The sequence below is a fragment of the Podarcis melisellensis genome, assembly GCF_964234715.1.
Source record: "Podarcis melisellensis genome assembly, chromosome: 13".
Lineage (NCBI taxonomy): Eukaryota > Metazoa > Chordata > Lepidosauria > Squamata > Lacertidae > Podarcis > Podarcis melisellensis.
The window spans coordinates 42,220,738-42,245,763 of NC_138545.1; the positions used below are offsets into that span (position 1 = coordinate 42,220,738).

The following is a 25,026-nucleotide window of genomic DNA, read 5'->3' on the forward strand; positions in this document are numbered from 1 at the left end:
CTCTCCTGCCAGAGCGGTACCTATTTATCTACTTGCACTTTGATGTGCTTTCGAACTGCTAGGTTGGCAGGAGCAGGGACCGAGCAACAGGAGCTCACCCCGTCGCAGGGATTCGAACCGCTGACCTTTTGATTGGCAGGTCCTAGGCTCAGTGGTTTAACCCACAGCGCCACCTGTGTTACCCATGTGCTGATCCCCACACTCCCAGGTGGAAGCAGTTGACCCAAGCTCTTTAGGAACTGCACACCGACATCCACAGAATCGTGGAATTTGAAGGGACACCACAGTGCCCTGCAATGCAGGAATTTTTCACCCAACGTGGGGCTCAAACCCACAACTCTGAGATTTCATACTCTACCGACTGAGCTACCCAGGCAGAAACAGACCATTCCCTCAACAGGATGGCTTCCCAAATGAGCAGCTTGCCTTCAAGTTCGGGCAGAGAAACTGAGGCTACACTTGATATCTTCTGAATTTAAGGAGTGCGTCTGGCTGTTAACCAGAAGGTTGGTGGTTCGAGCCCACTCGGAGGTGGCTGTGCGCAGGATTCCTGGGGGGTTGGACTAAATGACCCCCCAGTGTCCCCTCATGCTCTACAATTCTATGATTCTAGGAAGAAAAGCTAGGAATTTAGCCAGAATTAACTCATTTACACCTTTACCAGCTGCCTGTGACAGCCACAGCCGCTGTTGGGAATCAGACTTAGAATAAAGACCTGCATTACTGAGGCACACCTACATTTATGGTACTGCCCTAATCTAGTTGTGAATCTATTTTTTCTCGTTCATAGGAAAAGCTGTGGAGCTTCTCGCCACTCAAAAGTGGGAAACACTTGACAGGAAATGTGTAGGGTTGTTTTTGCTATCCAGACCTATAGTTAGCAACTGGGGAATAGAGCGGCTGTGTACACATTATTGCTCATTCCAGTTCTGGCATTTAAAGCCAAGTACACATGGTGCGGGTGGCGCTGTGGGTTAAACTACAGAGCCTAGGACTTGCCGATAAGAAAGTCGGCGGTTCGAATCCCCGCGATGGGGTGAGCTCCCGTTGCTCGGTCCCTGCTCCTGCCAACCTAGCAGTTTGAAAGCACGTCAAAGTGCAACTAGATAAATAGGTACCGCTCCGAAGTCTAGTAGCAACTCATGCACAGAGGAAGCTGAGTGAGGATGCGTGAGCAGAGGTGCCAATAGGAAGCTGCAGAATGAACTCACTATTCAAAGCGGGCAGGGAGGGAGGTATCACTGCTTGATCATGCCGGCAAAACTTTTTCTCAGCTGAGGAGCAGCTGGCTGTATAGTTTTGCAGTGATGACTGATCGAAACTCGGCAACGCATCTCGTATAATGATCAAGGCTGAGTCCTGGCACAGAAAAGCCGGTCCTACAGCTAGGCTCTGATTCACTTAGCGCAGCTCAACACTTGCTCAGAGGCACTCTTTGCCCCTGTTGCACATGTTCAGGGACTCGGGCTTGACACCAGCGAACAGGCTCTGGGGTGAGGCCTTCAATCAAATGGGACTCCCGAGTCAGAGGTGCCCTGGTACAGCCCTTGGGCAGCTCATCACTGATGAACCATAGAATTGTAGGTTGGGAAGGGACCCTGGGGGTCATCAGCCCCCTGCAATGACATCTGCCCTGGATCTAGGCACCCTTTTAATCTCCCTCGTTACCCCTGTCTCAGTGTTGCTCTGGGGCATCAAGGGAAAATGCAAATGATGGCTAGGCCCAGCTACCCAGGGTTGATTAGAAATCTGCCATCACAACCCTGTGATCATCATTTGAGCTTCTCCTTTGTGTGCCTCCCCCACGAGAGGTCCAGAGGGTGGCAACCTGAAATCGGGGCCTTTTCTGCAGTGGCTCCCTGTTGGTAGAATGCTCTCCCCAGGGAGGATCGCCTGGTGCCTTCATTGCATATCTTTAGGACCCAGGCAAAAACATTTCCCTTCAACCAGCTGTTTGGCTGATAAACATTCTGTGGCCTTTTAAATGTGTCTTGTGGGTTTTTGGGTTGTTTTGCTTTTGTTTTATTATGTATTTTGCATTTTTGTTTTGTACGTTTATGTTGTGAACTGCCCTGCGGTTTTCTGATGAAGTGGGGTATACAAATCCAGCAAACCCGGAGCCAGCCCTGCCCAAAATGTTTGACCTATCATCTCCCCTCCCTTAGATAGAGAGAAATTTAGCAGTTGAAGCTCTCCTGACATGGAGCTAAGATTATGCCAAGAGTATCACTTATTTTTAGGCTGACCCAGTGCAAGAAAGGTAGTAACTCTAGCTATGAGCCGAGAGATGTGGAAAGCGGGGAAAAGTACTGAACTTGACAAAGATAAAAAGGAGCTGTTTGGGGAGCTGAATGGAAAGGGGGAAAAACCATCTTGATATTTCAGGGGTGCAGGATAACTGTTTGTTACTTGGAATGTAGGTCTGCTTGCTTGGAGTACTATAGAAAATTCTGCAAACTTCCTTTGCTGTCTCACCACAGAGCAAACTGATCCTGGAAACTCCTGTCCACCAGGAAACAATATAAGTTTAATGTTTAAAATGGTTGGTTATATTTATTTACAACATTTGTATGTTGCCATTAATAAAAGCTTTCTCTGTGTAGTTCACAAATAAAAGTTTTAAACCATGAAGTGTAAAAAATGGAATGTAACCAAGATGCAGAGTAAGCACTGAGAAAACCACAAATTACCGGTAAAAATAAAACTAAAACTATTTTAAAGGAAATCAGAATTGAGGCAGCCTAAAGAAGAGGAAATACTTCAGAACTGGCACAAAAAAAGCAAATTCCCTGGGCAAAGCCTTTTTTATGCTATATTTATCTTTCTTTCTTTTTAATGGATCCTTCCTTTCAACTTGTAAAGAAATTTTCTCGATGTAATAGTGTACAGTCTGACATACAGTTATATGCTTGCACAGGGTTATGTTTTTTGTACATGTACCGTTTCCAAAAGTCCTTTGTTGCAGAAGTCTCTTGCTCCATTTCAAAGTAGTCGGCCTGTGTTGCTTGATTTTTTTCTAGGTGCTGCATTCAGGTAAGTTTCAGGAAATGAATGGGCTGCCCTCCCTGTGATCCTCCTTTGGATATCTCAGTTACATCCTTCAATAGACAAAAGCAGGTTTGATAGGGACAAAGGACTACCAAACCCACTTTTGGAACAGGGACAATCACTGCTGGACACAACTGGCAAGGGCCAACCAGACCAGCTGGAGAACCAAGAGAAACCGAACCTCAATGTGAATCGCTCTCGGGACATTGAGGGCACTTCTGTCAGACATGTCATTGTACTGGGGTGGGATTCAGTCACATCCTGGCCAATTCAGGTTGTGCACTTGATTAGGAGGTCTTGGACAACAAGCCTGCTTTCCCAAAAGGTCAAGCCTTTTGCTGTAAGGAAAGTGATGGGGGAAAGGCTCCAGAAAATGTGAGGTGGAACTTGCTTTGATGCACCGTTGTCTGGCCTCCCTGCAAGCCGATCTGAGTGAATGCTCAGGTGGTCTGGAAACACCCTGAGTTAACATTACCTAATAGGAGAAAAAGCGAGGAATATCAATCAATCTTTATTACGGTCCCGAAACCCAATATATCGTTACAAAGCAATGCATAATTCAGACAGCCTACCTCCAGGTTAAACAAGCATTTTGTTCAGACTTAAAGATAGGGATGGGATGTGGGTGGCGCTGTGGGTTAAACCACAGAGCCTAGGGCTTGCAGATCAGAAGGTCAGTGGTTTGAATCCCCGCGATGGGATGAGCTCCCGTTGCTTGGTCCCTGCTCCTGCCCACCAAGCAGTTCGAAAGCATGTCAAAGTTCAAGTAGATAAATAGGTACCGCTCTGGTGGGAAGGTAAACGGCATTTCCGTGCGCTGCTCTGGTTTGCCAGAAGCAGCTTAGTCATGCTGGCCACATGACCCGGAAGCTGTAAGCCGGCTCCCTCGGCCAGTAAAGCGAGATGAGCGCCGCAACCCCAGAGTTGGCCACGACTAGAGCAAATGGTCAGGGGGACCTTTACCTTTACCTTAAAAATAGGGATCATTGGTTTTTGCAACCACCAACAAAAACTTCACCGCTGCTAATGTTCGAGCGTTTGTCCAGTCTTCCAATAGGAACCTGACATAGTGAGCCTCTGATTTTCCCGGGAAAGGTACCAGCAAGGGTAATAGAAGAATATAGGAAATAAAACGTGCAGGAGCTAGATGACGAGGGAAATTTGGGTGTTACAAAAGATGAAGATAGTCACATTCAGCTGACCAAACATTAGAAATCCAGCATGTTTTTGTGGATTGGAGGCTTTGGGAGTCCTGCCTCTGTGTGTCACGTAATTGTGTGATGATGCAGTTGGCTGACGACGACTTCTTTCATTTCTTATTTTCAGCCTCAGCCAAGCAAGGAGGTAGCTGAAGATCCTGTGTATGTGAATCTCCAGGAGCTCCGGTTGGAACGGAGTCCCTCCACTGCGAGCAAAACTGAATCCATACCTCAGCCCCACCTCAGCAGCCCCCCGGCCAGCTGGGAGACCCACACGGACGCAGAAAGTGGCCGCTTGTTCTATTACAACTCAGCCACTGGCCAAACGACGTGGGAGCCTCCCTTTGACGGTCCTGCCGGCAACGGGAGTCCCCCTCCTTCTTGCTCTCCCTTGCTTGCCCTCAGCCCTGCCACACCTGCCGAGTGGGACCAATATGTAGACGAGGCCAGCGGGCAGGTGTTCTTCTACAACACATCAACGGGCGAGACGTCGTGGGACGCACCCCGAATGGACGAAACCCTCAATTATCCGGAGATGCAGCCTGCGTTTGTGCCCTACAGCCCTGTGGATCAGAGGGTAAATGTCGGGGAGGGGTCTACTGGGTCTTGGGGTGGGGGACAAATTCTGATGCATAGCTGTCAAGCGTCCCTTATTTGGCGGGACACTCCCTTATCCCAGCACCATGTCTCGCTGCTGTTCCTTATTGATGATGTCCCTTAAATAAGCTACTGAAGGTAATGGGGCCCTTTATATGTCCAGCTGTCCTTTGTCAACAACAAAATGTCACAGTTTTTTGTGTTGAAAAATGCTATATGGTAATTTATGGACCTAATAGGTATCTAAAGCCATTTGCACGCAACAAAATATGTATTTTATCAGAGTAATTGTTGATCCCTTATTTTGGCTGCTGATCCCTTATTTTCGAGGCTGCTGGTCCCTTATTTTCAAATCTGTAAGTTGACAGCTATGTTCTGATGCAGTAGATAGCCCACTGAAGTCTAGTTCATGTAGTGAGGACTGAGGACAATCTACGGCCAGGATTGAGACCAGTGCCAGATTTACGTACAGTATAAGCCATGGGTAGGCAAACTAAGCCCTGTGGGCCGGATCCGTCCCTGTCGCCTTCTCAATCCAGCCCGTGGATGGTCCGGGAATCAGCGTGTTTTTACATGAGTAGAATGTGTCCTTTTTATTTAAAATGCATCTCTGGGTTATTTGTGGGGCATAGGAATTGTTCCTTTCCCCCCTCCAAAATACAGTCCGCCCCCCCCCCCAAGGTCTGAGGGATAACTGGATTGGTGACCCCTGGTATAAGCTGAACAAGCTATAGCTTAGGGCCCCACTCTCTTGGAGCCCTCCCCCCAAAATATACTTCTTAAGTGTATTTCAGTTCAACAATTACTCTGATAAAATACATATTTTGTTATGTACAAATGGCTTTAGATACCTATTAGGTCCATAGATTACTATATAGCGTCTATTCAACACAAAAAACGGCAACCATTTGTTGTTGACAAAGGACAGCTGGACATATAAAGGGCCCTATTACCTTCAGTAGCTTAGGGCCTCATCAAACCTAAATCCGGCCCTGGATGAGATGTTGGTGGATAGAAAGTTACGGCCCGGGAAACTGCCCGTGGAAAGACGGGTTGATAAGGTTGAACACATATGGCCTGATTTTCCATGTTAGGAGTAAGTAAGAATTTTTCCTCTAGGGCCATGTGGCAAAGAGGGTCACGAGGGTCCAAATAATTTATCCTTGATGTTGAGGCTGTGTGTGGATTGAGCCTGTAAGCAGGGTGGATTTGATTTAAATCAAATCGATTTAAATCATGATTTAAATCACTAGTCAGTGAGACTTGGTTTAAATCATTTTTTTACAGAAAGACGCATTCTTGCTGGTATAATCTTAATGTTTACAACCAGATGAAGGTTCCGTTTTTGGAATAGTAAATTTTCAGAGTAGTTTTTACAGTTTTATCAGAAATTACTCATTTGGTTATACTATTAGAAATACATAGATACCGTAATTATGAAATTATTGTGAGGTTTAGTAAGTTAACTGTTTATATTTGGACAACTTTTCTACTATACTTTATTGGAAGGAGAAACATAATCATTTCCTTAATAACAATTTAAACAATTTATTGAATTAAAACAACATTACAGCAGATGTATCCATGTTTGTTAACCGATGTGTTTAAACAATTAAAAAAAACCTTAGACTGAGTTTTAGCACACATGAAAAACTTAATAACAAATCTTTATTTCCTGATGGACTATAGTGTAACTTAAATAGAAAACTATCTTTAGAAAGATTTTTCCTCCAAAGGCATTTTATTTTAAAAATCCAATTTAAATTTTAAAAAATCTGATTTAAAAAGTCCACATGACAATACTGGTTTCATAATTTTTGAGGAAAAAATTAAGGAATTATTGTTCGACAATATGCTGTGTGCTGACCTCTTGTCTGAAACCTCCTTCAGCCGCCAACTCCAGAAACTGACTACCCCAATCTTTCTCCCGATGAACTTGAGCCCTATCCCGAAGAAGATTATTCTCCAGTTGGCTCCTACCAGCCGCTGGACGGACTCTGCGTCCCCTCTGCATACCAAGGCTGGCCGTCCTATGGCAACCAGGAAGGACTGGTGTTTGATGGTGACCAGTATGCCTCCAACCCGGTAAGGAGGGCTCGGAAAGCCTGTGGGTCTGTGCACTGGGGTAACCATGCTCCATTTGCCACAGTTTGCCATGCTGTCGTTCGTTCAGGGTTGCTGGGAGTTGTCACTCCAGGAGGGGGAACTACAGTACCCAGAATTCTTTGAGGGGAAAGAGCGTGCGCAGAGTCACTAAGCACAGAAGAGGAGATAAGCATTCCCAAATGGAAATAAGCGTAATCTTATTCCACCAAAGGCTACTTTGGCCACCCAGCTGTAAAAACTCAGACCTGTTTGCCAGCTGCCTTGTAACACCCTTAAATCTTCTGTGTTTCTGCCCCCTCTGCTACAAACTGAAGAAGGCTGGAGTTTATTCCCCATTTTAACCAGAAAGTGTGTCCTCTTGGCTGGCCTGTTGTTATAGCCACTAGTTGTCATGGGTCATTGAAAAAAACCGCTTGAGGCCTTTGATGCCCATTAAGGAAATGTCAGATGATCATCACTAAACGTTATAGCAAGTGATCATGTTATACAAAACATTGTAAGTGGTCAATGAAACCAGCAACCCTGTGAAAATAACAAATGCCGCCTTTTTTAAAGCTGCCAAGATCCTGCGCCTGTTTTAAAAGCTGCTTTGGGGGCAGAAATTCAAGGTGAAGATTCTTCTTCTGATTTGGGGATTAAGCTTTGAGGAAAGTTTTTTTTAAAAAAAACACACAAGTCAAAATTCATTTTTTCCTCTGTTTTCTGTGTCTGGTAGCCCTTATTAAATGATATGGACTAGCTGTCGGCAAGGCTTTTCTTCTGTGGTAATATCAACACAGGGACACGGATGGCGCTGTGGGTTAAACCACAGAGCCTAGGACTTGGCGGTTCGAATCCCCACAATGGGGTGAGCTCCCGTTGCTCGGTCCCTGCTCCTGCCAACCTAGCAGTTCGAAAGCACATCAAAGTGCAAGTAGATAAATAGGTACCGCTCCGGCGGGAAGGTAAACGGCATTTCCTTGCGCTGCTCTGGTTCTCCAGAAGCGGCATAGTCATGCTGGCCACATGACCCGGAAGCTGTACGCCAGCTCCCTCGGCCAATAAAGCGAGATAAGCGCCACAACCCCAGAGTCGGCCAGGACTGGACCTAATGGTCAGGGATCCCTTTACCTTTAATATCAGCACAAACACAGGAATATTTGGGCAGGGCTTCAAGGGCACTGTGGCCTGATCAGCAGCTTGCGACATACCCCTGTTCTGTGTTGCTCCTGCTAATAAAAGGATATCTTCCAGGTCGCTGCATCCGGCCACCATCACCACAGTACCAGCAGTGGGTCCAGCCTGGACAGCAGCCCTTTTGGAAACTGGGTACCCTTCTCTGGGCCAAAGGAGGGACAGGTAAGGAAAACTCTGAATTGTCTTGGACCGGTGAAGGAAAATCTGAAGTGAGAATTCATATCCCATTGAGGAAGGGATATATGCGGATTTCCTGATCCTTCCTGCATTTTGAGCTACAAGGTTCATCTGTGGAAAGATTGCGGGGGAGGGGGGGAGAGAAATGAATAAGATGCTATAGGGTGGTGAGCTGAGGACCCAATTTCCTTCCGCTCCATAAAGAGTCAGCTGATAACTCTTGTGGCCACAATTCCCACTTCTTCCATTTCTCTTCTGTTTTCTCTTGATTGGTAACTGGGAGACTGGGCATCACATGTAAGGCCACATCTGCAAACATACTGGTACATTTAAATTTAATATATAGTCCTTTAAATATTGGATGTGGCCTAAGGGCATTCCCCAGGCGGCTGTTTTATATTCTGCAGTATGTTCTTGCCCCATAGTACAGTAATAATAATAATAATAATAATAATAATAATAATAATAATAATAATAATTTTTATTTATACCCCACCCTCCCCAGCCAAGGCTGGGCTCAGGGTGCCTAAAAAGCAATAATAAAAACAAGTTGAATGAATACAACTTAAAAACAAGATTAAAATACAACAATTAAAATATTGAAACAATAAAATATTAACATGCAGGCCTCATCACAGGAGGAGAAAGGAAAAAGAAAAAAGAAACAGGGGGAGGGAATCAAATTGGCTCCAAGCCAAAGGCTAGGAGGAACAACTCTGTCTTACAGGCTCTGCGGAAAGAAATCAGATCCTGCAGGGCCCTGGTCTCATGAGACAGAGCGTTCCACCAGGCCGGAGCCAGTGTTGAAAAGGCCCTGCCTCTGGTTGAAGCTAATCTAACTTCCTTAGGACCCGGGACCACTAGGGTGTTGTTATTTATGGACCTTGAGGCTCTCCGTGGAGCATACCGGGAGAGGCGGTCCAGTAGTGTGTCACTGTGGATTTATTCTGTTCTATAAGTTGTTTTTGCGATGCTTCCCCAGAGCTGCCCTATTATTGCTGTCTGTAGTGCAGCAGAAGCGGGACAGAGGTGAAAACAGAACTTTGGGGACAAAGTGTTTGTGGTATCAATATTTTAGCAGGAAGTGACAGGATATGCACTGATTGGTGTCAGTCATTCACATAAGTAACAAGAGATGCCCATTAGAGGCTGCTGAAAGCACACGGCTTCCCTCAAAAAAATCCTGGAAACTAGTTTCTTAAAGTTTCTGGGAATTGTAGATCTGTGATAGGGATGCGGGTGACCTGGTCTAAACCACTGAGCCTCTTGGGATTGCTGGTCGGAAAGTCGGTGGTCCGAATCCGTGCAATGGAGTGAGCTCCTGTTGCTCTGTCCCAGCTCCTGCCAACCTAGCAGTTCGAAAGCACAACCAGAACACACGGAAACACCGTTTACCTTCCTGCCACAACAGTACCTATTCATCTACTTGCACTGGTGAAGTAGATGAATAGGTACTGTTGTGGCAGGAAGGTAAACGGTGTTTCCGTGTGCTCTGGTTTCTGTCAGAGTGTCCCGTTGTGCCAGAAGTGGTTTAGTCATGCTGGCCACATAACCCAGAAAGCTGTCTACGGACAAACATCGGCTCCCTTGGCCTGAGAGCAAGATGGGCGCCACAACCCCATAGTCGCCTTTGACTGGAATTAACCGTCCAGGGGTCCTTTACCTTACCCTTACCTATAGGTCCCAGGATTCTTGCGGGGCATGTTTCAAATGTATGGTGTGTACACAGATTTTCCTCGGCAAGAGGCTTGTATTAGGAATGGGGAAGGGGGTGAATAATGTTACGGGATCTCAGCCAGGACAGATTTAAACTACAGCCTTTTCCTCCCCTCCACTCAGTTAAAAACACTTGAAAAGGCTGGGATGCTCTTTCGGACAAAGACTGCTGATAAAGGGAAACGCCAGAGGTAAGAATGATTTGTTTGTGTGCATCTCCTTCTGATCTTGGGGTTTGGGGCAGGTTGGTATGGGGTCAATCAATCCCCCAGGTATCCTGGATCCAAGCCGTTTGAAAACCTCCTCTTTTAAAGCGGGTGTTGAAGATGTGTCTCTCCTTAATTGAGAAGGTGTGTTTGGTTTTGAAAAAAAGTTTTTAAAGCAAATGTTTTTTTAAACAACGGAAGCTTGTAGGCCCCATCTTGAATCAGAGGCAGCCTAGTTTCTTTCATGCCAGGGAGTGACTTCTTTTGTGTAAACAGAGCTGGGATTTCATTGCAGGATTGTTGTGGGATAAACAGCGCTGCACAAAACAGCAGTGCTTTAATTCCATTTCCAGCTGATTGCAGAAGGGCAGTTCCAAAAGGCCCTAGGGTGGAAAGGACTTCTGTCCGTGCAGCAAAGCATTTTCTCTGTGTTCAGCAGCTCAGGCTCACCATCTTGTCTTCTTCCCACATCTCTCCTTGGACTTTCTTGGTCCTCTGTCTCTTCCTCCTCCCCAGCCCTTCTGTCTCCTCCTTTCTGCCCTGCTTGGACTGCTTCCTTGGAACTGACCTCAGCTTGGCTTCCTGGTTCTGTCTCCATCTCTTCCTTCGACCAAATACCATGGCCTGATTCCCTCAGTTGAGAAGTCCCACCTTCTGCCTTGCTGACTCTTCATCAGAGGCCCTGAACTTGCGGAGAGGTGCATGGCATGAGACCTGGTTGTTGTAATAATTGCATGTGTGAACTCTCCCTCACGCCAAAGTTGGTGACAGAAATGCGGAGCGAGGGGCGGGTGGAAGGGGAATCAGGATAACTGAGGGTAGGAAAACCTTTTCCCTTGAGGCAGACAGAGTTCCTCTCCTCCATTTCACGCTGCTCAGTTAGCACTGCTCTGTGAATGAGGTTTCCTTCTCTTCTTTCCCTTTCTCCCCTCTTAGGAAGAATTGGAGTTCTTCATGGACTGTCCTGGAAGGTGGTGTCTTGACTTTTTTCAAGGACTCAAAACACTCCACGTCAAGCAGTGTGGTGAGTCCTCAGCCCTGGCTTGCTGCCCCAGTTGAAAGGCAGACAGTGGAGGCTGCTCCACCAAACCTCAGCCTTCCCCCAGCTGCCTGCTGTCTTATTATTTGTACCCCTCCCATCTGACTGCGTTGCCCGAGCCACTCTGGGCAGCTTCCAGCTTATACCAAACCATAATAAAACATCCAGCATTAAAAACTCCCCTATACAGGGCTATCTTCTGATGTCTTCTAAAAGTTAGATATTTGTTTTATTTCCTTGACATCTGATGGAAGGGTGTTCCACAGGGTGTGGGTGCCACTACCGAGAAGGCCCTCTGCCTGGTTCCCTGCAACCTCACTTCTCACAATGAGGGAACCGCCAGAAGGCCCTCGGAGCTGGACCTCAGTGTCTGGGCTGAACGATGAGGGTGGAGACGCTCCTTCAGGTCTAGTGGGCCGAGGCCATTGAGAGCTTTAAAGGTCAGCACCAACACTTTGAATTGTGCTCGGAAACGTACTGGGAGCCAATGTAGGTCTTTCAGGACCGGTGTTATAATGTCTTGGCGGCCGCTCCCAGTCACCAGTCTAGCTGCTGCATTTGGGATTAGTTGCAGTTTGTGGGTCACCTTCAAAGATAGCCCCTTGAAGAGCACATTGCAGTAGTCCAAGCGGGAGATAACCAGAGCATGCACCGCTCTGGCAAGTTATGATATGTTAAAATGAATATAAAATTATTTAAACGTATAAAATTGAAAATCATAAATAAAATACATTAAAATAATAATAAAAGGCAACTTACAACATGAAAAGGTTTAGATAACTACACACAAGACAAAAGCAGATGCTCCGCTGTTGATCTGTGACCCAGTGTGAACGCCTAGCGTGGGTGCCACTACCGAGAAGGCCCTCTGCCTGGTTCCCTGTAGCTTCACGTCTCACAGTGAAGGAACCGCCAGAAGGTTCTTGGAGCTGGATCCCAGAGTCCAGCTTAACAATGGGGGTGGAGACACTCCTTCGGGTATACAGGGCCAAAGACGTTTATAGAGTTTTAAAGGTCAACACAAACACTTTGCATTGTGCTTGGAAACGTACTGAGAGCCAGTGATCTTTTGGAACCCCTCCAGGCTGCTCTAGTTTGTTCAGTGGTACTTATCCAAGTCAATGCATGCATGTTATTGTTGTCCAGAGGGACTATAGCACAACAAAAACAGGGCATCTCCTCCTGCCCAATCTTTGTGATATATAAAAAGTTGCAGGATTTCAGAAGGAAGTTACACAATATGCACTGGTTGGAAATTCAGCTGTGTGACTGCCCCAATAGCATCATGAGCACAGACCATCGTAAATGCACCATAAAAAGGGTGTCTGGAAAGCCCCATAATTTCTCTGCAGGGTATAGTTTGATGGGTAAGTGGGTGGGATTTTTGTTTTCTCTGTAGTTGTGAGCAGTCATAAAATGTGGACTTCCATGCTGCTTCTATTTCCTACCTTCACCCTCAGAAACATCCCTCCGTGTTGAGTAGCCCTGAGCACACTGTGGATCTTAGTGGAGCAACACTTTCTTGGGCTGCAAAAGACAAGTCGAGCAAAAAGAACGTCTTGGAGGTAAAGGATGGTGGTCCCCATCTCTGCTTCTGTTTCCATAGCAACAGATAATGGCAAAGTACATGGAGGAGGAAGCAACACAGGCCTGTGCTGCTCCTCACCAGGCAATCTGTCTGTTACACATGCCTGAATGTGGCTATTCCTGCAAATATCAATTCAACAAACTTATCTTCACTGGAAAAAAGGGAACACGCGTTTTTAAAAAACAGACAGACTTTTAAGGCAGTCTTAATGCTGATGGTACAGATGAGTTTTGGCCACAAAACCACAACACTCCATCTTCCAAGCATCTTCCTCTATGAAGACTAGACTTATTAAAAGTGAATCTTGTCATTTCCTAAATATGGGCCACTTCTTTAAAATGAAAGTTATGGTTGCCGTGCAATGTGTCTTGCGCTGAGTCGGTTACAAAAGATTAGTATCGGGTGTCCATATTTGTACATGGCAACCTGGTTTAAAGTGGTGGGGAAATCTAGCCGAGTCTTTTTCCCTGTGAAAGCCTGTCTCTGGAGCTGCCAGGCATACAATGAGTCTGACACTGCTCAACAGTTAGATGTGTCGTGTGCGTTTCCAGTGACCCCGTTGGAACATGAAGGAAACTAGCAGCAAATCTTAGGTGCAGAAAGTAAATCTCACACTATATAAAACTTCAGTAACTTCATTTCCACGTTTGATGGTGGTGCTGTGGGTTAAACCATAGAGCCTAGGACTGGCCAATCGGAAGGTCGGTGGTTCGAATCTCTGCGACGGGGTGAGCTCCCGTTGCTCAGTCCCTGCTCCTGCCAACCTAGCAGTTTGAAAGCACATCAAAGTGCAAGTAGATAAATAGGTACCACTCCAGTGGGAAGGTAAATGGCGTTTCCGTGCTCTGCTCTGGTTTGCCAGAAGCGGCTTAGTCATGCTGGCCACATGACCTGGAAGCTGTATGCCGGCTCCCTCGGCCAATAAAGCGAGATGAGCGCCGCAACCCCAGAGTCAGCCACGATTGGACCTAATGGTCAGGGGTCCCTTTACCTTTACCTTTCTGTGATTAGCTGGAAGAGGTTCTGTATGAGCAGAATGCTGTCCAGCAATGTCTTGTTTGTACAGCTAGTATCTTCTACAGAAGGGGTGGTTAACCCAATAGCCCATGGCCCATATCCAGCCCCCCCAAATCTTGTTTTAGGGCCCCTAAGATTCCCCTTTGTTTATTATGTAAAACAATTTTTAAAAAAAGTTAATGCCCCACAGACCCCTCAAATTTGCCCACTTATTTTATAACATCATATTTTACATAAAATTACCCACTGCTCCCGGAGGTCCCCCCCTGTGATGTCAAAAGGGTTTCAGTAGTCCCTTAACCCCACCCTTCTCCAATTTGTGCATTATATGGCAGAGTTGCTGGGTGGGCTAGAGGGCAGGCTTTGCGGTTTAGCTCTGAGGTCTGGCACCGTTCACCTTTTAGAAATTTTTAAGTACTGTATAGGAACGTCCTCAATGAAAAACCCGTGAGAATTGTACTGAATCTGGGGCGCATTTTGCTGAGTTCTAGGGGTTGTGGTGAGCATCTTCTGCCTGGATGTCACAATGCGGTGGTTCCTCTGTTCCAGCTGAAGACACGGGAAGGATCCGAGTACCTGATCCGGCATGATTCAGAGTGCATCATCAGCACATGGCAGAAGGCAATTGCTGACAGCATCAGTAAACTGGTGAGAGTGGGGCTTGTCCTATGTTTTTATCACAGATAGGGCCGGCCCACCCATGTGGCAAGGTGAGGCGACTGCCTCAGGTGGAAGAATTCACAGGGATAGCAGATCCCGATGCCAATCTTCCTTCCCAACCCTCTTTTTCCTTCCTTCACCCCTTCTTTCCTGTCAAGGAGTGGCCTGCCATTTTGCAGTCTGCCTCAGGTGCCAAAATGTCTTGGGCCAGCCCCAAATGTAAGAAACCTCAGTTGGGTTCCTGTCAGGTGTTTTTATGGCAGACATAACTTAAGGGGTTAGCAAGGACTTCCAGGAAGAGGGAAGCATAGACCCTGGGGGGACAGGTAAGGCCTTATGTTCATCCAGGGGAAAAACAAATGTTGTAAACCGCTGCCCCCCTCCAGTTTTGTGCATCAAGTGTAAACAAGGTTGGTCTGAATGTGACACAGAGGTGCACTGCCTCAGGTATCTGATTGTGTGTAATATGAAAGGCTGTGTTGCAGTTTTTTCCCTGGAAAAAAATAAATCAGGAAATTACATGGATTCCACACACACACACACCCAATGCCATTTGGATCTGATTTAGTATGTTTATTTGACTTTTCTGTTTAGTTTAGTTTTTTAATGGCCATGTTAGAATTTCATGCTGTATGAAAATCTCAGAAGTTATTCCAATGGCCCAATATTTTGAATCTTCTTTCCTAATGAAGTTCAAATAATCACATTGCAAACCTAAACATGCTCACTCAGATCTCACTTAAGTTCAAGTGTGTTAAAGGTTGCGGCATTAATGTGCTGTTTGAGTGTTCCATTCAAGCAACTTCAAAGCTTTACTTGGAAATTATTTTTATTTTTGACACCTCAGTGGCACACAATTCTCTTGCATTTTATTTTTTTAAGGCTTGATTTACAACTTTGAAATTGCCCAGTTTCATTGGCATTGTATCCATGTGTTGTATTGCTAATTAATTTTGTGAAACACATATTTGGAAAATGGAAACAAATGCAACACTAGAAAATTTCATTGAATAGTCTTCAATAAAACTACATTTAAAGAGAAAGAGCACACTGAAAAATTTCCATTGTAGAAAATTTCTACCCCATGTTGCTAATTAAGGGGCATTAAATAATTAGTTTATTACGTATTCTGTTTTCTTTTTTGCCATTTGATTTTCTGTCTTGATCGGCTTCTATGTGTTATTAAAAATACTGTGTAATTTTTTTAAAAACTAGTTTGTGCATTGGGGAAGGACAGCTCAGTCCACTTCTGGTTTGTTTATTCATAAGTCATTTCCTTCCTGTTTCTGCATCATCCTGCAATTTAATTTTTTAAAAGCAACCTACAAAAATTTGCATGTTGGGTACACATTTTAAACATAAAACGTGTGCCATTATAATAACGATGTTGCTAACTACGTGTTTATCCAGTAAGAGCAATTAGATTGGTTCACTTAGGAATGTGGACCTACTGAAATCCCTGAGCATCCCTAGTTTGCATATCCTGTGTTATTTGAAGACTTTTACCATTTCTTTATTGTTTCATTTTCACAAGAATTCAGTCAGGAAGCTTCCATCAATTGACAGCCAATTCATGAGAGATATTTTATTCTGCTAGCCAGAGGAATGGGAGGAAAATGGCATCCTTGAGAAGACCTGATCACACCCAGTTACACTTAGGAGTTGTCCACATTTGAGCATTGTAAAACTGTTTGTCCACCTTCCACCCCCATTTGAATTAGACCAGACTGGTCCACACTTGCACCTATTTGAATTTGTATATGAGAAGCAACTTGGGTCTTTTCCATTCATGCCAGTAGGTGTTCTGTTATACTGCTTAAGTACCAGCAGAGGCTGTGCACAGATAGCTGTGCAATATCAGGTACATCTCCCTTATTTTGTTCCCTCAGATTTGCACAAAATGAAAAAAACTGCACAAGCAAACCACATGGATTGCAGTGGTACCTCTGGATAAGCACACTCTGGTTGCATATCTTTCAGGATGCGAACGCAGTGAACCCAGAAGTATTTTTCCGGGTTTCGCTGCATGCACAAAAGCGCTAAATCGCACCATGTGTAGAAGCGCTAAATCATGCCGCATACATGCACAGAAACAATACTTCTGGTTGCGAATTCCTCGAGATCCGACCAAAGCTCTGGAATGGATCCCATTCGCAACCAGAGGTACCAATGTATTTAACATGGTTTGCTTGCATAGACTCTATAGGACGGCAATGTCTTTAGTTACCACCCCCCAAAAAAAAGTCTGTTTGGACGAGACTCAGCCTCCCCCCCAAAAATATGGAGGGGCCAGATCTTGTGGCGACAGGCCTTGTCGGGCCTTGCAATGGCGGTGGGCCTCACAGCAGTGTTGATGGGGGCTCCCCAATGTTGGGTGGAACTGGCTGCCTCTACAGTTTTCTGGTTTTGTGCAAATGTGAGGGATCAAAGGAGGAACTGTGTAGTTTAGGAATGTGCATGAAATAGTCAGGAGCATTGCTGGAGAAGAAATGAAGGCATTCAGGAAGTACAGTGGTACCTCGGGTTACATACGCTTCAGGTTACAGACTCGGTTAACCCAGAAATAGTGCTTCAGGTTAAGAACTTTGCTTCAGGATGAGAACAGAAATCATGCGGCGGCAGCAGGAGGCCCCGTTAGCTAAAGTGGTGCTTCAGGTTAAGAACAGTTTCAGGTTAAGAACAGACCTCCAGAACAAATTAAGTACTTAACCCAAGGTACCACTGTAGTAGCTGTGGAACGGAGAGTTGCAGAAAGTGGCGATGGATCCACCCAGCCCAAAACACTGAACCAATTGTCTGTGACCCTGACTGGATTGTTTTGGAGCCCAATTTCCCCCCAGTTTACTGGATGATCCCCATATCGGGCAACCCCCATATTTTGCAGGGGACAAACGTTGAGCGCGATGTGGACAATGCAAATGAAATGGGGAATTCAAGCAGCTGCAAACACACCGTAAAATGTCGTGTTCTCTTCAGAGGTACCGACAAAGGTGACCCTTGTATTTCTTTCAGCCTACAGATTTCCCTCCGGAAGACAATGAGGAGAATTCATCAGATTTGAGATCGAAGGAACAGCTAGGAAGCAACAGAGAGAAAGAGGGCGAGAAGAAAAGCCCAGGTCGGTGTTAATACTCAGTGCAAATTTTTGGTTTCAAACACAGAAATCGATTTTTGGAACAAAATTTTCCCTGACAAATAGTTCAAACAGTTTATATTACAGTATTATTATTATTATTATTATCAATTTACATTGATATCACATTTCCTCCCCCCCAAAAAAAGCAGCTCAAGGCATTATACATTATTCTCCCCTCCTTTTTTATCCTTCCGACAAGTAAAAATCCATCCATATACACCCCCAGTGGTGCAGGAGCTTGCTTTTGCACGTCTGTTACAGTGGTACCTCAGGTTACAGATGCTTCAGGTTACAGACTCCACTAACCCAGAAATAGTACCTCGGGTTAAGAACTTTGCTTCAGGATGATAACAGAAATCGTGCGGCGGCAGCGGGAGGCTCCATTAGCTAAAGTGGTACCTCAGGTTAAGAACAGTTTAAGGTTAAGAGCGGACCTCCAGAACAAATTAAGTTCTTAACCCGAGGTACCACTGTACTCGGAAGTTTGTCTTGTGCCTGTTGGGAGGGACCTTTCAATATGGGGTCTCTGTCGCCACCCTTTCCCTTTGCTTGCTCCTCACCTGAGCACAGTCTGGATATTCATTCTAGATAACAGAGATCACACGCCCGCCTCAAAGATTCTGGACAAGGCAAATACCACTTTGAGGGGCATATGTGCAGGGCCGCTGCGAGGGGGTGGTGAGGTGGGCCCCCGCCAGGGGCACAGACGAGAGGCGTGTGCAAAATCAGCTTAAAAATATGTCCATAAATAAAAATATTGATTATTGCCTCATAAGTAAAGGTTTTAAATGGAGGGTGAATTGAATGGGTGGAGGGGGGGGTGGAGGAGAGGCAAAAAGAAGAGCTGATTTGTTGGTGACTAGGGATGCGGGTGGCGCTGTGGGTTAAACCACAGAGCCAATCAGAAGGTCGGCGGTTCGAATCCCCACAATGTTGTCAGCCTATAGTGTGGCTACATTCTGCATATGGGACGCGGGTGGCGCTGTGGGTTAAACCACAGAGCCTAGGGCTTGCCGATCAGAAGGTCTGTGGTTCGAATGCCCATGAGGTGGTGAGCTCCCGTTGCTCAGTCCCTGCTCCTGCCAACCTAGCAGTTCGAAAGCACGTCAAAGTGCAAGTAGATAAATAGGTACCACTCTGGCGGGAAGGTAAACGGTGCTTCCGTGCGCTGTTCTCGTTCGCCAGAAGCGGCTTAGTCATGCTGGCCACATGACCCGGAAGCTGTACGCAGGCTCCCTCAACCAATAAAGCGAGATGAGCGCCACAACCCCAGAGTTGGCACGACTGGACCTAACGGTCAGGGGTCCCTTTACCTTTGTGGGGGGCACAATCTGGACGGTTCTGCCAGGGGCGCAAGATCCACCTAGCTATAGCTCTGCATATGTGAACAGGCCCTTGAAACTGTCTTGGAAGAGAAGCTTGCATTTCCTCTTGTACCTCTTCGCTGAAGCATGTGGGAGGCTCAGCCTTCAGCAGAAAATCTCCTCCTGTACTATAATGCCAAATTCTCCCCTCTGCAGCCTCCTGGCATTCATCCACCTCTCTCAACTCGGACAGCGATTCCAGCAAAGTTCGCAACAAACTCCTGAGGTTTCTGCAGAGGCGGCCAACCCTTCAGTCCCTGCGGGAACGAGGCTACATCAAAGGTATATTCCTGGAAGATCTAAGAGTCCATTTTTAAAAAAAATAATTGGCTTTGCGACTACGCTGATCAGCCAAGGCCAATTTACAGAGGTTTCAGCCTTTGTATTGCAGCTGTTCAGTTGAGGTAGTGTACACGCCATACATTTAGAACACATTTGAAACACACTGCTTCCGTCAGAGAGTCCTGGGAACTGTAGTTTGCCCTTCACAGAGCTACAGTTCCCAGCAGCCTTAAGAAACTACACTTTCTAGCATTCTTTGGGGGAAACCATGTGCCTTTAATGTATAGCGCGTCCCCAGCCTGCGTGTAAGTTAAGAAGGCTTTGATTTGTTTATAGCTGTCTTACTTTTGCCACAAGTTTCAAGGATGGCCATGAGATATAAATAGAAAGGATATTTTGGATCGTGTTTCTAACCTGATTTCTTGCGGGGTTGTTTGCTTCTTTAATCCAGATCAGGTGTTTGGATGCCCTCTGCAAGTTTTGTGCGACCGTGAGAAGAGTACTGTGCCTCAGTTTGTGAGGCAGTGCATCTGCACTGTGGAGAAGAGAGGTACACAGTTCTATGCCCCCAAATAAATTGAAATTATGCGCCCACTACCCCCAGTTTTGTGGCTTGCACGCATTGTACAACTTCAGCAAAACTTGCGAAACTTCTGTTTTGTGCCATTCATATTATCTGGTTTTGCTGAGTCGTGGGAAGTCTTGAAAGTTTCTTCTTCTTCTTCTTCTTCTTCTTCTTCTTCCTCTTCCTCTTCCTCTTCCTCTTCCTCTTCCTCTTCCTCTTCCTCTTCCTCTTCCTCTTCCTCTTCCTACTAATCCAGTGAAGGCTGCTCTGTTGAGGCCCATGGGGCCCGGCGCCACCAATCTCAGCCTGCCCTCGGCCACCCCCCGCCTGCCTGCCCTTCTTGCTTACCCCTCTGGACTGATGGTAACATTACTTATTGGCTTCCTCCACCTTAGTCTCAGTGTTGCCCTTGAGCAGTGGGCAGCAAACTTACCGTGTCCCTAGCGCCAATTGCGCGGCAGGCTGGAGGGCGGGGGAGCGTGCGCCCATATGCGTGTGCGCATGCTATTTCCAGCACACTTCCGGGTCGGAGGAGCACCGGAAATAGCTTGTGCGCATGTGCATGGGCCTCCTCTGACCGGATGTTAACCGCAAATAACGCTTGTGCATGTGCAAATAACGCTTGCGCATGCGCACAAGCTATTTCTGGTGCTCCTCTGACCCGGAAGTGGGCAGTCGTGCAGCGCCAGTAAGAGTGGGCAGCAGGCGGCGGGAGTCACCGCGGGTCAGATAAACGAGTTCCTTGGGCCTTATCCGTCCCACGGGCCTTAGTTTGGGGACCCCTGCCCTTGAGGAACTCAGCAGAGATTTAGATGGCCGAAAGGACTTGAACAGAGTTCACTCGGCATATCATTGCCTGCAGCTCCACCTACTGTTTGTTCTCCCTTCTATTCGCCCCACCAGTCCAAAAAGGACACAAGCCACCACTAACCTAATCCTTGTGGCAGTCAAGATAAGTGTTGAAACATGTGGGCCCGGTGACATCTCGGAAAGGAGCTGAGCAGCAGGACTTCCAGAGGTGCTTAACTCCTTGTCGCTTCCCACTGAAGCAAAATATATTGCGCAAAGGAAGAGAGATGCATGCAAATACCTGTAATTTGCACGATACCTTCTCAGGCTCAGACTTATTGTTCATGGCAATTCTTTTGGTCTCATGGGCCTTTAGTATAAGAGTCATAATTTCTTGTCCCGCAGGTTTGGATATCGATGGACTCTACCGGATAAGTGGGAATCTGGCGACAATACAGAAACTGCGCTACAAGGTGGACCATGGTAAGAGACTCCATAGATTCAGCTTGGCAGGGGACAAAACTTAGCAGTACAGTACAATGTTCCGCTTGTGTGCAGAAGGTGCCAAGTTCAATCTCTAGCAGTGTGTGTGTGTGTGTGTGTGTGTGTGTGTGTGTGGAGAGAGAGAGAGAGAGAGAGAGAGAGCGCGCGCGCGCGCGCGCTCTAGAAAGGGTATTGGTTGAATATTTATGTGGATTATTAGTATTGTTATTCTAAACCACTGGGTCTCTTGGGCTTGCCGATCAGAAGGTCGGCGGTTCGAATCCCCACGACGAGGTGAGCTCCCATTGCTCTCTTCCAGCTCCTGCCAACCTAGCAGTTCAAAAGCATACCAGTACAAGTAGATAAATAGGTACCGCTGCGGCGGGAAGGTAAACGGCGTTTCCATGTGCTCTGGCTTCCTTCACGGTGTCCCGTTGCACCAGAAACAGTTTAGTCATGCTGGCCACATAACCCAGAAAGTTGTCTGTGGACAAACGCCGGCTCCCTCAGCCCGAAAGCGAGATGAGCACCACAACCCCATAGTCGCCTTTGACTGGACTTAACCGTCTAGGGGTCCTTTACCTTTTACCTTATTAATTACATTTGTATACTGCTCTACATGCAAAGATCTGAGAGCGGTTCACAGCATAAAAGCACAAAATTCATAAGATCCCCCCACACACTCGTACTGTGATAGAAAAAAATGAATGAGTAACTGTTGTTGTTGTTGTCCTCCTTTTATCCTAAGGCCCCAGAGTTTAAAACAGCTTAAAACAATTTACAATACCTGAAATAAGGTGGGTCCTAAAATATATACATCTTAGTTGTCAAAAGCTCTACAATTCTACGATTCTATGATAAAATCATAGAGTTGTTTCTAGACCTGCTGCTCTCCCATGTTCACAGCCAATCAGAGTTGCCCAAGTGGTGGGACTGAAGCTGGACTCCTTCCACAGCCACTCTGTGTTGTGACCGAAAGGGATCCTCATTCATCCTCGTATTTTAGATTGGTGCAGGAGTGGCCGTTGCTGTGCTGCGGTCAGGCCCAAACATTCTGGACAAAAGTAATATTGGCTCCTTATTCAGCAGCCCTAGGATACGGCCTAACCTGTTTCCCTGCCGTCGCTTTTGCAGATGAGCGCTTGGATCTCGACGACGGCCGTTGGGACGATGTCCACGTCATCACCGGGGCCCTCAAACTCTTCTTCCGCGAGTTGCCAGAGCCGCTCTTCCCCTTCAGCCATTTTGACAGATTCATTGCAGCCATCAGTAAGAGACATTGCTTTGGGGAGGGGGTAGCTGAGTTCAAGCATCAGAGCATCTTTTGGTCCTTGCAGTATTACTTAAAGGTGCATCTGTGAAAGCGGTCTTCTGTTTAGTCAGCGCTTTCTAAAAGACAAGAGCAGGAAGAGAACTCAGATTACGCCCTGCTTCGTCTTCTTAGAGGCCTGCTTCTCTTGAGGCCTTCGAGCCGCAGGGGGAGTCACACTCGCAGCTGAACAAGACGATACCTTGGCTAAGAATCTGCGCCTTAAGCGCAGGTTTGCTTTTGCACAAATTTGTCGGTACAGGAGGGCCAGATCCAGAACAGGACCCTAGTGTGCAGGGTAGGCACCTTAATCCTTCCCCCCCCCCCCCCGCTATGGTCCCAGTCCAGTTTGGGGAGGCCGTGACTGCAATTTTCATAGGGGAAACAAGTTTTTATATAAGTACTTTTTTCAGTGCAATTTTTAATTGGGAGAGCTGGCCTGGATTTGGGGTCACAACAGGCAATAAAGGGTTAAAGCCTACCCTCCATGATAGAGTCTCTGGATTCCACACACACACACTCCAGAAATTTGTGATTTAAAAACAATCCTGTATTAAAGAGCATAGTAATGCATCATGTAGCTTGGACCGCAGAAAGCCCTGTTTGGGATCCGATCACCATCAGCTAGCCTCCTCTGCCCCCAAAACATAGCATCCTCCTGAGCTAATAATAATAATAATAATAATTTATTATTTATACCCCTATCTGGACGGGCCTCCCCAACCACTCTAGGAGACTCCCAACAGAATATTAAAAACTCAATAAAACATCAAACATTAAAAACTTCCCTAAAAAGGGCTGCCTTCAGATGTCTTCTAAAAGTCAGATAGTTGTTTCATTGACATCTGATGGGAGGGCGTTCCACAGGGCGGGTGCCACTACTGAGAAGGCCCTCTGCCTGGTTCCCTGTAACCTCATTTCTTGTGGTGAGGGAACCGTCAGAAGGCCTTCGGAGCTGAACCTCAGTGTCGGGGCTGAGCAATGGGGGTGGAGACGCTCCTTCAGGTATACCGAGCAGAGGCCTTTAAAGGCTTTAAAGGTCAGCACCAACACTTTGAATTGTGCTCAGAAATATACTGGGAACCAATGTAGGTCTTTCAGGACTGGTGTTATATGGTCTTGGTGGCCGCTCCCAGTCACCAGTCTAGCTGCCGCATTCTGGATTAGTTGTAGTTTTTGGGTCACCTTCAAGGGTAGCCCCACATAGAGCGCATTGCAGTAGTCCAAGCAGGAGGTAACATGACTTTTGTAGAAATCAGAGGAGCTGGTCCGTCTGACACACAGGTAGGTGTTGTAGTAAATGCCGGTTGCTGAAGAACAGCAGCTGTGTGTGCCTTGTCATCGTTCCTCACCTCTCTTCCCAACATCTAGTGAGGGAGATGTCTGACGTGGTATCATACCTTGTTCCGTATTTTGACTGCTGCAGCGCAGCGAAGAAATGCTTGACACGATGGTATGTCATGTCAGGTATTTCCCATACTAGACACTGCAGCAAAAGGAGAGGAACTAGTAGACGGACTACTGGTTTTTGCCTACTTCCAGCAGCAAGTTGCAATATCAAGATTGAGCCCTGAGACGGACACTTCCAATGTCTCCAAAAGGTTGCAGTTATCTTTCCCGTGCCCTTTTGCAGCGGCCCCAAGTATTGGGTGGCAGGGAAGATGGAGGGAGGACTATAGCAGCAGTGCAGGCTTCTACATTTATTTGTACAGTGGTACCTCAGGTTAAGTACTTAATTCGTTCCGGCGGTCCGTTCTTAACCTGAAACTGTTCTTAAGCTGAAGCACCACTTTAGCTAATGGAGCCTCCTCCTGCTCCTGCTGCTGTGCCGCCAGAGCACGATTTCTGTTCTCATCCCGAAGCAAAGTTCTTAACCCGAGGTACTATTTCTGGGTTAGTGGAGTTTGTAACCTGAAGCATCTGTAACCTGAAGCGTCTGTAACCTGAAGCGTCTGTAACCCGAGGTACCCCACTGTACAGTATTAAAAATACAATAAAACATCAAACATTAAAAATTTCCTTAAACACGGCTGCCTTCAGATGTCTTCTAAAAGTCAGATAGTTGTTTATTTCCTTGACATCTGATGGGAGGGTGTTCCACAGGGTGAGTGCCACCACTGAGAAGGCCCTCTGCCTGGTTCCCTGTAGCTTCACTTCTCTCAGGAAGTGAAGTATGTAACCAGAGATATCACTGTATCTCTATAGGTGGCGGGGATGCACTGAGTGAGATCTCTCCCTCTGTTTGGCATTTCAGAAATTACAGAGCCCTCGAAGCGCAGCTACCGCTTACGGGAGCTGGTGAATTCTCTACCTCCTGCTAACCACAATACCATGAGGGTACTTTTCCAGCATCTCTGCAGGTGAGCGGCTGCATCTCCCGATTCTCTGGGCTGGCGTAAGGGTGTTGAGTGCGAATTCTGAAGCCCAGCCCCTCGAGTCCCTGTGTTGAGGTTATCCTCCCATTCCACAATCCTCCCATTCAACCTTGGTCTTGCTGTCGCCCAGCCTTTTGCATCTCCTCTCCACACCTGTCGCCAGCATGCTGACTCTCCTGTCCCTAGGCTCCTGT

At 46.5% G+C, this 25,026-nt stretch overlaps 1 protein-coding gene and 1 long non-coding RNA gene across 5 annotated transcripts in view; both read left to right on the forward strand.

Moving 5' to 3' along the window:
• The window catches only part of ARHGAP27 (Rho GTPase activating protein 27), a 62,562-nt gene that overhangs the window by 36,118 nt on the left and 1,418 nt on the right, over positions 1 to 25,026 (forward strand). For all 4 annotated transcript variants that reach the window (XM_081883929.1, XM_081883927.1, XM_081883928.1 and 1 more), the window contains 13 exons: positions 4,375 to 4,824; positions 6,735 to 6,929; positions 8,184 to 8,288; positions 10,143 to 10,210; positions 11,162 to 11,249; positions 12,725 to 12,829; positions 14,419 to 14,517; positions 17,542 to 17,647; positions 19,186 to 19,311; positions 19,763 to 19,861; positions 21,071 to 21,148; positions 22,283 to 22,417; positions 24,712 to 24,817. In XM_081883929.1, the coding sequence (XP_081740055.1) occupies positions 4,375 to 4,824; positions 6,735 to 6,929; positions 8,184 to 8,288; positions 10,143 to 10,210; positions 11,162 to 11,249; positions 12,725 to 12,829; positions 14,419 to 14,517; positions 17,542 to 17,647; positions 19,186 to 19,311; positions 19,763 to 19,861; positions 21,071 to 21,148; positions 22,283 to 22,417; positions 24,712 to 24,817 (1,760 nt within the window). The remainder of the gene's footprint in view (positions 1 to 4,374; positions 4,825 to 6,734; positions 6,930 to 8,183; positions 8,289 to 10,142; positions 10,211 to 11,161; positions 11,250 to 12,724; positions 12,830 to 14,418; positions 14,518 to 17,541; positions 17,648 to 19,185; positions 19,312 to 19,762; positions 19,862 to 21,070; positions 21,149 to 22,282; positions 22,418 to 24,711; positions 24,818 to 25,026) is intronic.
• LOC309354459 overlaps positions 1 to 25,026 on the forward strand; it is a 91,446-nt gene that overhangs the window by 31,962 nt on the left and 34,458 nt on the right. The gene's annotated exons all lie outside the window — the stretch shown is intronic.